This window comes from Mycotypha africana (genome assembly GCF_025528875.1).
Source record: "Mycotypha africana strain NRRL 2978 chromosome Unknown BDF20scaffold_10, whole genome shotgun sequence".
Classification (NCBI taxonomy): Eukaryota; Fungi; Mucoromycota; class Mucoromycetes; order Mucorales; family Mycotyphaceae; genus Mycotypha; species Mycotypha africana.
In genome coordinates, this window is record NW_026515734.1 from 294,824 (window position 1) to 306,019 (window position 11,196).

The 11,196-nt window shown below is 38.9% G+C and overlaps 7 protein-coding genes across 7 annotated transcripts; 2 read left to right on the forward strand and 5 right to left on the reverse strand.

The window, feature by feature from the left end:
• Positions 1-83: 83 nt before the first annotated feature.
• BDF20DRAFT_826333 (uncharacterized protein) lies at positions 84-312 on the reverse strand (the record flags this gene model as incomplete). The annotated part of the gene is made up of 2 exons (XM_053078064.1): positions 84-139; positions 210-312. Coding segments are annotated over 2 exons (159 nt in total), but the record flags the coding sequence as incomplete, so codon positions are not given.
• A 1,619-nt stretch (positions 313-1,931) lies between these two features.
• Positions 1,932-4,213, reverse strand: BDF20DRAFT_826422 (fungal-specific transcription factor domain-containing protein; the record flags this gene model as incomplete). Its single annotated transcript, XM_053078074.1, has 3 exons — positions 1,932-2,254; positions 2,390-3,482; positions 3,671-4,213. The coding sequence occupies 3 exons, from the start codon at positions 4,211-4,213 to the stop codon at positions 1,932-1,934; spliced, it is 1,959 nt and encodes a 652-aa protein (XP_052932702.1).
• A 357-nt stretch (positions 4,214-4,570) lies between these two features.
• BDF20DRAFT_792630 (uncharacterized protein) lies at positions 4,571-4,801 on the reverse strand (the record flags this gene model as incomplete). Its single annotated transcript, XM_053076215.1, has 2 exons — positions 4,571-4,630; positions 4,703-4,801. Coding segments are annotated over 2 exons (159 nt in total), but the record flags the coding sequence as incomplete, so codon positions are not given.
• Positions 4,802-5,994: 1,193 nt separating this feature from the next.
• On the forward strand, positions 5,995-6,680 carry BDF20DRAFT_99563 (uncharacterized protein). The gene is made up of 2 exons (XM_053085409.1): positions 5,995-6,141; positions 6,204-6,680. The coding sequence occupies exons 1-2, from the start codon at positions 6,076-6,078 to the stop codon at positions 6,588-6,590; spliced, it is 453 nt and encodes a 150-aa protein (XP_052932704.1). The 5' UTR covers positions 5,995-6,075; the 3' UTR covers positions 6,591-6,680.
• Positions 6,681-7,169: 489 nt separating this feature from the next.
• On the reverse strand, positions 7,170-8,390 carry BDF20DRAFT_838428 (uncharacterized protein; the record flags this gene model as incomplete). Its single annotated transcript, XM_053079162.1, has 1 exon — positions 7,170-8,390. One exon carries the CDS (start codon positions 8,388-8,390, stop codon positions 7,170-7,172), a length of 1,221 nt encoding a protein of 406 aa, XP_052932705.1.
• Positions 8,391-8,786: 396 nt separating this feature from the next.
• On the forward strand, positions 8,787-9,331 carry BDF20DRAFT_888930 (uncharacterized protein). The gene has a single exon (XM_053082102.1). The coding sequence runs from the start codon at positions 8,866-8,868 to the stop codon at positions 9,148-9,150; it is 285 nt and encodes a 94-aa protein (XP_052932706.1). The 5' UTR covers positions 8,787-8,865; the 3' UTR covers positions 9,151-9,331.
• A 956-nt stretch (positions 9,332-10,287) lies between these two features.
• BDF20DRAFT_838429 (uncharacterized protein) lies at positions 10,288-10,706 on the reverse strand (the record flags this gene model as incomplete). The annotated part of the gene is made up of 2 exons (XM_053079163.1): positions 10,288-10,529; positions 10,562-10,706. 2 exons carry the CDS (start codon positions 10,704-10,706, stop codon positions 10,288-10,290), a joined length of 387 nt encoding a protein of 128 aa, XP_052932707.1.
• Positions 10,707-11,196: the final 490 nt, after the last annotated feature.

Below are 11,196 nucleotides of genomic sequence, written 5' to 3' on the forward strand. Positions count from 1 at the left end.
AATGCGACCTTGTCTCGTTGCCGCCGATAGGCTAAAATTACACATATTGCTTTCTGCATGCAAGCAAAAAGATTTTATAACAATTAATGCTTCGGACAAACAGGCTTGCCTAAAAGCGGACAGCATGGATCCGGCGAATCTGACGATAAATGTAAAGTTGGTCAACGGATAGCTTAATTAAAATGTTTGTTCATTTCAATGTAGATTACCGATATATCCGCAAGATAGAGGGCAGGCTTTGGGACAAGGTTTAAGCTTAAGAGCGCAAACGACTTGACTGCAATCTTTCTTTCTGGTTGTTGTCTTCTTTTTAACATTTTTCCTTCTCTCCGATGTTTTTCGCTTATCCAAATGGCTAACAAATACCAATGATTAGTTGTTTTCGGTGACGAGTCGAATAGCTAATGTGAGCCTTTTTTTTTATTTTTCTTTTTGGCAAACAGCTTACTTGACTAAAAAATCATGTTCGTACAAATTTGGCTGGTATATATTGATTTTGTCAGTATGAGAAAGCGCTTGTGTGAGTGAACAACCTATGACGAGAAGTAATGTGCAAATAATAAATGTAGCGAAAGTCGTGCTAGAGAAAACTCTCATGATGAAAGCTAGGAAATATAGATAAAAAGAAGAAGGAGTGAAAGCATGTATAGGATGGATTGTCTCTTTAAATAAGAAGTTTACGGCTGACAGAAACAGTGGAAAACTAAGAAGACTTACAGGTGTTAGGCTGTAGTTGTAAGTCGTGAGGTACCCATTGTATTTACATGATTGAAGAAAATAAAGGGGAAGGGGTGCTTACCTTTTGATCACACTGCTGTTGTGACAATATCAATGATTTCCTCCATAATTTGGTTGTTTCACTCACAATTCGAAGAAGATTCAGGAGTAGAAATAACGGCCAAGCAAGGATGAAACGCAGTCATGAAGAAATCTCGTCGTTGTAGGCTGTACGTACGATTATCACCATTGTTATTTGAAGATTCCCGCTTATTCACTGCTGAATTCTGATAATTTATGTAACTCCTGTGAAGAAAAAGAAGGTTTCAGAAATGGTTCACGTTTAAGCGAACTGTAACCAACATAGTACGCGCATTGACGGTAGCCATTCGTGATTATCTGCAACTTATTTGCGTTGACTTGAAAAACAATGAAGCACCGTTTACGGTTACAATGAACAGAAGAGTATTAAGGAGATGCTATAATTTCCAAATTTCATTTTCTTCTTTTTCAGCCACCACATTTAAAGTCATTCTTCTTACGGACAGTATAAATACGTAAAATGGTATCGAATGAAAGATTTTGTTCTCCCTCTCCTTCCATTTACCTTTAAAATTAAATCTTAACTTAGTCTTCTCCTGACCTACTTTCGTATTTCCTATTGTGTTTCGCTGATGTTGGCGTGCCTGCTGTCTTTGAAATGAGGTTTTTTTTTCTGTCATTGTCTGGTTTGTATGCTAGGAGTAAAACGGAATACGCTTATTTGAAAAGCCGGAGAAAGGAAGAGATCATAGACAATTGCCACGATAAAAATATGATTGTTCTGGAAAATTTTATCGTATACTGCAATGTTTACATAATGAAATAAGGAGCTAAAAAGCTTAAGCGAAAAAAAAAAATTAAACGCACGATAGGATGTAGGCAAGGGTCTCCCGTATTTTGTTCTAAATGTGTCGCCTTTTGAAGGGTATTTATTTGTTTGGACAAACAATGGGTTTTTCGAAACGCTAGGTTGACTACCAAATTACATATTCTGCCAAGTTGGCAATATGACAATACTTATTTATTCGAATACAAAGGAAGTGGAAAATGTCTATAATTAAAAGTGATATCTACAAGAAAATGAAAATAAAATAGAGTTGGGAGGCAATAAAAAATCTATGTTCTGTTCGTCAATAAAGTAACAAACAAATTATATGACTAAGTTTTGGATATCACCATATAGCACTTGCTTGTGCTTGTTGTTGCGCTGCTTCTGAGGAGGGTTGCGATGATGGATTCATAACCATTTGAATTGAATCTGTAGGTACGACGCTACTATTACCGCCTCCCTGTCGTTGCTGCTGCTGCTGCTGCTGTTGCTGTTGCAGCGTGTTTTGATTACTAAAGTAACTGTTCCATTCATCAATATCAAACGACATAGGCACACCCCAGAAAGCTGTCCCAATGGGGTCAAAGTTAATGTTGGGTGTGGATGTAGTGGTATTAGTTGCAGAGGGTGGGGTTGAATAGGCGTTATTGAGGGGTGAAGTATTGGCTGTATTAGTGGTATTATTATTGTTTGTAGTAGTAGTATTAGAAGTAGTAGTGTAGCGTCCGGGTGTTGATTGTGCGCTTGTCGATGCTGTAAAGGAAGGTGACTCTGTCACACTGGTTGTGTCTTTATTGAAACTGACAGGAACATTGTTTACGTATTGAGTCAAGTATTCAGGGAATCTTTGTTCGGTACCGCGTCGCGTATCGATGGGATTTCTGTTGAACTCAAGCGGTGAAAGTGGTATAGTCTGCGCAGGGATACTGTTTGTATCTGCTGATGCAGAAGACATGATGGGAGAATTGGGTACAGCAATGGATAAGGGTTCAGAAGGACGTATTGATTCATTGATTTGCGTTGGGCGGGAATGATGTTCATCGATATTTTCCAAATTGATGTCTCTCAGGCCTGCTAACTCTGCCAAAATATTGCAATGACGGGCCGATGTGATCCAGGTCTTTTCCACCTCATCCATGGCTCGAATAATCTTGTTGATGCTAATTTTCGCTTCAAAAGCAAACATGGAGTCTGACGAGAGAGCATCGTTGATAAAAATGATGCCGGCTGTAAACATGAAATACAGTGCATAGTTGTTGACATTTTTTAATCGTCCTTCTGCCATCAAGCAAACGACAATATCTAAAATTTTGTTGGCTGCAAACGTACAAATCGATGCTGATGGGAATACAGAAGGTGTACCTTCTTGAGTAGGCCCAGGAATGAAAGGACGATGCAGTAGAATAAGTGAAGTGTAAAAAAGCATGTGAATTTGACAAATAGCTAAAGTAGGTGCAGGTGCAGTTTCTGCCATGCGGGTATTTGGTGGTCTGTATTGTAAACAAGGTGGTAGCTTGGCCATCCATTTGTTGAGTGCTCGATCAAGCATCGATATAATCGAATCGGGTGATGACATTTGATGAATATGTTTTCGGCCTTTCACCATGTACAATTGACATAGAATATCACCCAATATTTCGCATAGTTTGATAAGTTGATGAAAGTCTTCCATGATTGTTTTACTTTCTTTATCGTCTCCATCGAGCTGTGACGGATACGGCGCATCCAAGTCACGGTCATCAATCATAGGTGCTCTACCATGCATGGCGCATGTTAGTCTGTCTACTACAAACGAGCAATAAAATACGCGTTTTCGTTCTTCTTTTTCATCATCAGACAAATTCCAAGAATCACAATTTCTGTTTAAGCCTAGATTTTGACCCATTCGGAATGCCTGTCAAAAGATAAAAGCCCAAGGATCGATCAATGTGTGATCGGCCAATCAGACAGTTAGTTTCAAGTTTGATCGGGCGGACCTTATCTCTCTCTCTCTTTTATCCACCTTCATTACGTATTCTTCCATGCTTTTTTCTTCAAAATAAGGAAAAAGCACGTAGTAACAAAAAGTTGAACTGAACTTACCAAACCACTATATAACCAGCCACGAATATTCTTTAGAGCACCATTTTGATGACTACTCATCAACAATAAAGACTGGACGGTAGATACTTTGAAGTCATCCCATTCGTAGTCCAATAAGATTCTTGCCCTTTCGAAGAAAATATCGCCAGCGGTGTCCCTTGAATTCGGATCCGATCTCACTCGAATATCGGGTGATATACGGGAAGCTACAGCGTAGATAGCATTCAACAACAAAGGCGGAGGAGCGTTTTCCCTGGACTGTAGGGATTTCAAAAATGACTTTTTGTGAATCAGGGGCAGCAAAGGGTAAAAATGTGTAAAGTAAAGATCTAATAGATGTTGAGATAAATCTGGGGGAGGCAAAGCGTAAGGGTCAACGACCATCGAGGCAAGGCTTCCGTTGAGATTAGGCGACGACGCTGCAGAAGAAGAACCACAGGGTGATCCGGCAGCGCCACCATGATAGTGATGGTTTTGGTGATGTTTGCCGGTCAAGTTGAAATGGAAGGCACCATTTTGAAAATTCTTACTGCCTCGCAACATGTAAAATCCAGAGGATTTACCATAATAACGTAATTGCCCACTCTCGTCAATGGATAAGTTGCCGAGATTGTCGTTGGCAGATTCATCGCCGTCAGATTTCGAGGCATATGAATCCCTGTCTCGTTTCGTTGAACCACTATGGTTGTGATATTCGTCAGGCGTAGCTGTATCGCTCACGTTAGCTTCAGTATTTCTGCTAGTAGGTGTGACGCGAAATTGTTGATCTTCTGGAGAATCCTTCTTATGTGCTGGACGGGGTCGAACAAGTTCACCGTAAGCTGTTTCAAGAGGTGCATTCAGTTCTGCAATAATCGCTTGAGAGCGTGGGTCATCTTCCTGTATTATACTGCCTAATAAGGCTTCTAATCGATGTAGTCTGCCTTCAATAGCTTCTATATAACCCTTGGGAGGTCCTCTCTAAAATTGATTTAATCGATCAGGATTAGAGGGGGAAAAAAAGTAACAAGTGCACTATGAATATCAGCATACCTTTTTCGTTGACTCTTTATAGGTACAAGCCAATCCTAGAGCAGCACAATTACTACAAACAGATTGAGCACCATCGCATTTCACCTTCTTTCTTCGACATTGTTCACTAAGCCGAGGAACAAAAATTTAGAGTTACAAAATAAAGAGCGTGAGTTTCAAACCCGTTGTGAAGCAGGATAAACGAAACAAAAGATTGCATAAAATTCGCTTAATCAAATTACCATGCTTTACTGACTCTTTGCCGTTTGTGTGTTTCCTCTGACATATTCGTTTAAACTGAGGTTTTCGTAAAAGTAGATGATAGGAAATGAATGTAAGCTTTTTTGCTGATTTGAAAAAAAAAAAAAAGAAAAAATAGATGAAAAAACAAAACAAAACAAAAAAAAAAAACCAAAAAATTAAAAAAGAGAAACACAAGCAGACAGCTTTTTTTTTTAACTTTTTTGGCCCCTCAATAGGATGCGTTAATGCTATCAACGAAAGACGATCTTGATCAATCAAATTTTCGAATGAGTTTGAAGTGTCAGGCTCTATATTGTATATCCGATTATCGTGTCTTTTTAAACAACAGCGCGCCGTCTGGTGACAATTTTCAACGCAGAAAAGATTAGCAGCTTCGTTTACAATGGTATCTTAGTAACTGTCAGAACCTACTAAACACAAAGCAAACTGATATTGTAGATCATTTTACATAAACAAAGTTTCAGAAGTCTCCATTGATAAATTTAAGCCTAAAAGACCCTGTTTAACTTGGGCCCTGAATTTATAATAAAACACTATACAAGAACATCTATCGGACGCGTTCATCAAAGCAAAAAAGGTCTAGAGCGCATCCTTCATGGGTGTTTTCAACTGATTCGGATGTACAGTTATTGGTGGCCCCATTTTCATACAGCCATGGCAGAATTAGTACTGTCAGCCTCAGTCTCGATGTAAGTTCTTATGTTGGAATATTTGTCGATGAAATGGCTAAAAGTGATGTTTTCGGATACTGGCTGGTCACCCTGCCATTTGCCTTACTTTTTCGTTTGTCAGGATGATGCAACAATGGAGGATCACGGTCCGAGTTATTGATCTGCCTACTGCTTCCGGAATTAATTTTTTGCCCTTTCCACGGGTTTATGTTTCACGATTCAATTCCTTTCACAATCCTGATTCGTTCCTTCAAAAAGAATTCGGAATGGCGAGCACATCATTTATCAGCAAATGATGACAAAGAATGATAAACTTTTAATCGAGACGCTTCCCTTTTATGTAGAAAACCTTTGGAGAACATTTTGGGGATTGGGGATAAATATATATATATACGTTTGGTCACAGTGTGCATTTCACGAGACGAAAAAAGCCCAAATTTGTCATTCTTTTTATTTTCTATGGTTTCATATCCTCACCAGAGTACTTATCTCTTCTTATCATCAAAAAGAGCTTCAGTTTGTTCTGTAAATGCTTAAATTTACATTGACTCTTACTGTAAAGAATTGAGAACGTTAATAAAAAGTAGTTGGTACAGCACAAGAAACCTGATGGTAGGAATAAGTCAGGGGTTAGCAACGTATATGTATTAAAGGTCAGTAGAGCATATTGCTCTTTAAATGCTCATAGACAACCTGCCAAGACGATGAAACTGAGCAACTTTATGTTGAGCTCAGCTTATCCTCGATATAGTGCTCTTAAGCACGAATACCACAAACATTCTCAAATAATAAAGATTTGCCAAGAGATTGACGTTTGTAAAAAGCGACGAGGTGCTTGTAGGTCTATCATTATGACAGTTTCTCTGTGTAGCCTATCATCGTTCAAAGTACCCCTCTGTTCCATTCATTCAAAAAATAAAGACGTTAGAGCGTTTAACGACAATTCAAACGCCAATCCTTGTTATAAGGGCTAGCCAAAAGGGAAAAGTTGATTGCTACGTATCAGCAACTGCACCGTGTAGTTCTTGCCAATAGCATTCAAATTACCCCTAACGTTAGCAGAGCCTTTTTAAAGGAAACCATCCTACAACAACAAGAAAACTAAAGCGTCCGATAATGAAAACAAGGCTACCATAGTATGAGTAAAGTTATTAATGATTCTAAATATCTCAACCACGCGTAATGATTTGCAAACAGGAAAAACCACTGTGTGTCAACTCATCATCTATCTCTGTCTCGAACTTAGAGTAATCTTTTCCGACGTGACAGTACTATTCCATCAGAAGGCGGCCGCTCATGATGGATACCTTAAGAAAAAAGATAGCTCAAAACAGCCCGACCCAATCGTGAAGCAGCCGATTGGAATACAACCAACCCGTTCCTCAGTTTGACAAAGGTATGCTCATTGTTTATCACAAACTTCCTATAAATAAGCCCTTTGCTACAAAGTCATACAACTGGGCACTAGAAAAGCTTTTGTTGATTTTATTGTGCGTTTTAAGAAATAAATAATATACAATAGCCAGATGCTTCCTTTTTGACATTGGCGAATATTACTTTGAATAGCCAGCGCAGGTCCACATAATAATTTTCCAAAGAATAGCTATTGCTGCTAATCCGGCCACAACAATACCACCATAAAACATTCCCTCATGTAAGACTTTACTGCATATGGTACCACAGGCACTTTGTACCTGTTCGAAATTTGCCGCTATCTGTGTTCCCAAGCATTGACTATTGCATTTATCTGTCACTACCTTCGATGCAATAATGAGCGCAATGCCTGCAGCTAGAAATGCGATGCTCACCAATAACCAAAAGAAGGAGCAACAGGTAATAGCAGGATTATAGCAACAGCAAAATGCTCGACAACAACTTCGGTGCTGTTTAAACTCAGCAGGTCGATAACGATATGACTCTGCTTCATTTTCTGGAGGCGGAGTAGGCCGTACATAGTGAGGTCTGACCATGGGTCTCTTTTCTTCTTCTTTTACTGGTAACGGAACTTCTTCATAGGACGTCATGTTCATGGCTGCGGCCATTGGCTTAGTGTTATTGTTCGACTCATCGTGTCTGAGGTATTCTTCCCTTTCTCGTCGTAAATAACTATCAAGTGAGGAGGTATCTTTTTCATCGTCATAAGTTGTAGTAGCATTATTTTGATACAGCATAGGTTGATGATGTGGTTGTGTAGGATTGTGGTAATACTGCTGAGGAGGGGATGAATATTGTAATGAATAGTCATTCAACACTGGAGGAGGGGCTGTTAAAGGAAGGTATATTTCTGAATGTGGCTGAGGAAGTACTGGTTGTTGTTGTTGTTGTTGTTGTTGTTGTTGGATTGGAGGTGTAGATGCAGTCGCATAATTTGAATAACTTGGGTATGAATTGTTATTAGGTAGATGACTATTTGAATAATTTATAGATGACATTCTGTTATTATGAATGTTTTCATAATGATCAGCATGAGCGGTATTAGTTCCAACGTTCGTATAACTGTTTACATTCGGCATATTACTAAAATCTGTTGCTACGGGATAGTCTGCTACTGTGGTATTTAAATGGTATGGCGGGTGTTGTTCCGTCGCTGTCACTGTGGTTGTATTGACTGACTGAGGCTGATTGCGTTGTGCTTGTTGATCAGTATGAATATCGTTGGTACTCGCTGATATGGACGGAGGCTCAGCTACTGGTGATCTAAGCGGAGGAGGAGGAGGATATTGTCCAGCGAATTTATCTGGATGACTAGCATTATTTTGGCCATACATTGCCATTCAAGTTAAAAATAGAACAAAGAAGATGAATAAGTGACTTTAAAGGGTTAGGAAAGCCAGTGTCTCTTTCTAGGAGATGATAAAAAGAAGAAAGAAACGGAGAACTCAGCAGCTATTAAAACTGAATGAATTAAATGAAAAATTTAGGCCCTTTTAAATTCTTGGCCAAAAGGAAACAGAAGGCAAAACTAAACAATTGGATATTTGTGGAGGTGACTTTTTTCCTGCGAATGTTTTTTCGAAAATTGCTAAATTAAGCTCCACCCAGCTTCTTTTTATATTTTACATCAGCAAAGACCAAAAGCCTTTCCAAGATTGTAATGCTGGTACAGTCATTTCAGAAAGAAAAGTCGTTAGTTTTACTTGTCGCTTAGTCATTATCAATAAAACTCGGCATTTGTTTTTATTTTATAAACACGTTATTTCTTTGTTCTTTTTTTTTTTTTTCTTTTCAATTTATTTTACGAGCATTAAAATGAGTATGCAATTTTTTTATGAGGATGAACAAGGACGTGTCGTTGATGAGAATGGAGTTGAGCCTATGGACCTTATTGTAGACGAAGAGCTATTTGCTATTGAAACGATAAGTTCTCGTACTCAATTTCTAATGGATAAACCTCCAGAAAGACCACTTCATGCGATGGTTCCAGCTACAGCTGAAAGGCATAATGAAGATGTTGCAATGGAGTTATTCAATAAGCGACGATATACATATTACTCGGATGACGAAAAAACTAGAATTTTTTCATTTATTTTTTAACAAATGCCTGAGTGCTTCTGCTGCTGCAAGATAATTAGGTATTCATATCCGAGCAGCACAGAGATGGGTCAAACGTTATCGTGAAGATCCCGAAAGTATTTTCGAAAAAAAGAAAAAATCAGGTCGACATCGTATTCTAGGAGAAGAGCATAAGCATTTTCTTTGAAACTACATTGATGAGAATCCTTCAGCTGGTTTAACTGAAGTAGTGGAGCATTTATTGCAGAATTTTGTAGGTCTTAATGTATCTCGTAGTACAGTTTACAACTTCATGACAACTCAGTATAATCTTTCCATTAAGCAGGCGCAATTCCAACCAGTGGAAAGGAATAGTGAGGAAAGTTCAACAACGGTACGACTGGGTCCAAAAGTGGCAGCAAACTGACCTGGATTTCACAACAAATTGCATCTTTCTTGATGAATCAGCCTTTCACATTAATTTAAAACGAGGTATGGCAGTTACAGTGCCCACAACTAAAGCGACTGCAACGTCAATTTTAGGCGCCATATCCGCCAAGGGTCTGATGAATGTTAGTTTGAGAGTTCCAAAGCGCCTAAAAAAAGAGAAAGCTTGGGAGTGAGACGAATACTTACAGCACAGGAACTGTGACAGGGCATTATTTGAGCTTTTTGAAGGCTACTCTTGATGAAATGGGTAAGTATCCAGAAATGAGGGGGCATTATCTTGTTATGGATAATGCTCCTATCCATAGATATCGGTAAGTATACCAACTCTCGAGGATATCGATACGCTTATCTTCCTCCATATTCTCCGGAATTAAATTCAATTGAACAATTCTGGTCGGTTGTCAAGAGTAAAGTAAAACGAAATAAGTTCCTTGAAAAGGAGACACTGATGACTAGAATTGGCGAGGCATGCAATAGTTTATATTTAAGTGACTTTGAAGGTTTTGTCTCTCATTCTGCGAGATGCTTTATTAAGTGTCTCAACAAGGAAAAGCTATAAGACGGCTAAAAAAAAAGGGATATACTTGGCGCAGACCCTTATTGCAGACCGTCTGCCCGTTGTTTCCCCTTTTGCGGAAATACCTACAAATTCATTAATAACCGATTTGAAATGCTTAAGGAGATCACCAATTCAACCTTTGAAATGCAACAAGAGTTCCAAAACACGTTTCAAAAAGGCCGTACTTTCGAGTCCTCAATGACACTAAGGAAGTTCGTGGTGGTTGCAAGGGGTGGTGGCAGGCGCTTGATGTTGAATATTCGCTGGATGTGATCATTGACTGCACGCCAGTCATCCTGGCCGAAAAATGGCTTTATCTCGTTCGAATATTTATGAGGATCCAGGAGTAATACTGATGTCGATGCGAGGGCCAGAATCAAATTGTCCTCTAAAGATTGCTTCCATTCGTTATCTACTATAACGGGTGGATTCCGGTGGTTTGACGTCCTGTAATATCAGGAAGGTCCTTGTGGCGGGCTGGTGTAAGCAAGGAAACATGAAAGACTGGGTGTATTTTCATTGCTGTAGGCAATGCTAGTTTAAAGGCTCTACTGCCGATCTTTTCTAGGACGACGAATTCCCTGTACATGGGATGAAGTGAGCCATCTTAGTTAAACGATCAACTACTACCTGTGATATTTGTAGTTGTTTTATGTTTAGTGAACGCGACTTATAACTTTGATATAAACTGTAAGGTGAAATGAGTCCCCTTTCGTCCTTTTATTATACACTGAAAATCAGAGAAGGGAGCGTTCACAGCAAACTGAATGTTTGTATTTAGAAAAAAAGTCCTCGTTCCTTAATTCCTCAGCCGGTAATAATGCAGCATTATATATGCGCATCTTTAGAAATACAAGATGACGTGTACAAGTGTTATTATGATTCTATGATCATAATAACGAGTCAGATGCTTGAAAGTGTGTCTAATTCGTCTTTATATATTGTAGGAGGTATGGAAATACCACAGAAGCAAGAGGCGATGATCCGACGGGAGGTTGGTGTTGCTTATAACTCTGAACGGAAATTACAACAAGATAAGCTAGACTACACTTTTATTAGAACAAGAGAAAAGTATAGTA

Bases quoted from the DNA above. Each gene is read 5' to 3' on its own strand.
- BDF20DRAFT_888930 (XM_053082102.1), top strand. From the start codon at position 8,866: ATGAGTATGCAATTTTTTTATGAGGATGAACAAGGACGTGTCGTTGAT.
- BDF20DRAFT_99563 (XM_053085409.1), top strand. From the start codon at position 6,076: ATGGTTTCATATCCTCACCAGAGTACTTATCTCTTCTTATCATCAAAA. The intron at 6,142-6,203 runs GTAAATGCTTAA...AATAAAAAGTAG, and splicing joins AAAGAGCTTCAGTTTGTTCT to TTGGTACAGCACAAGAAACC.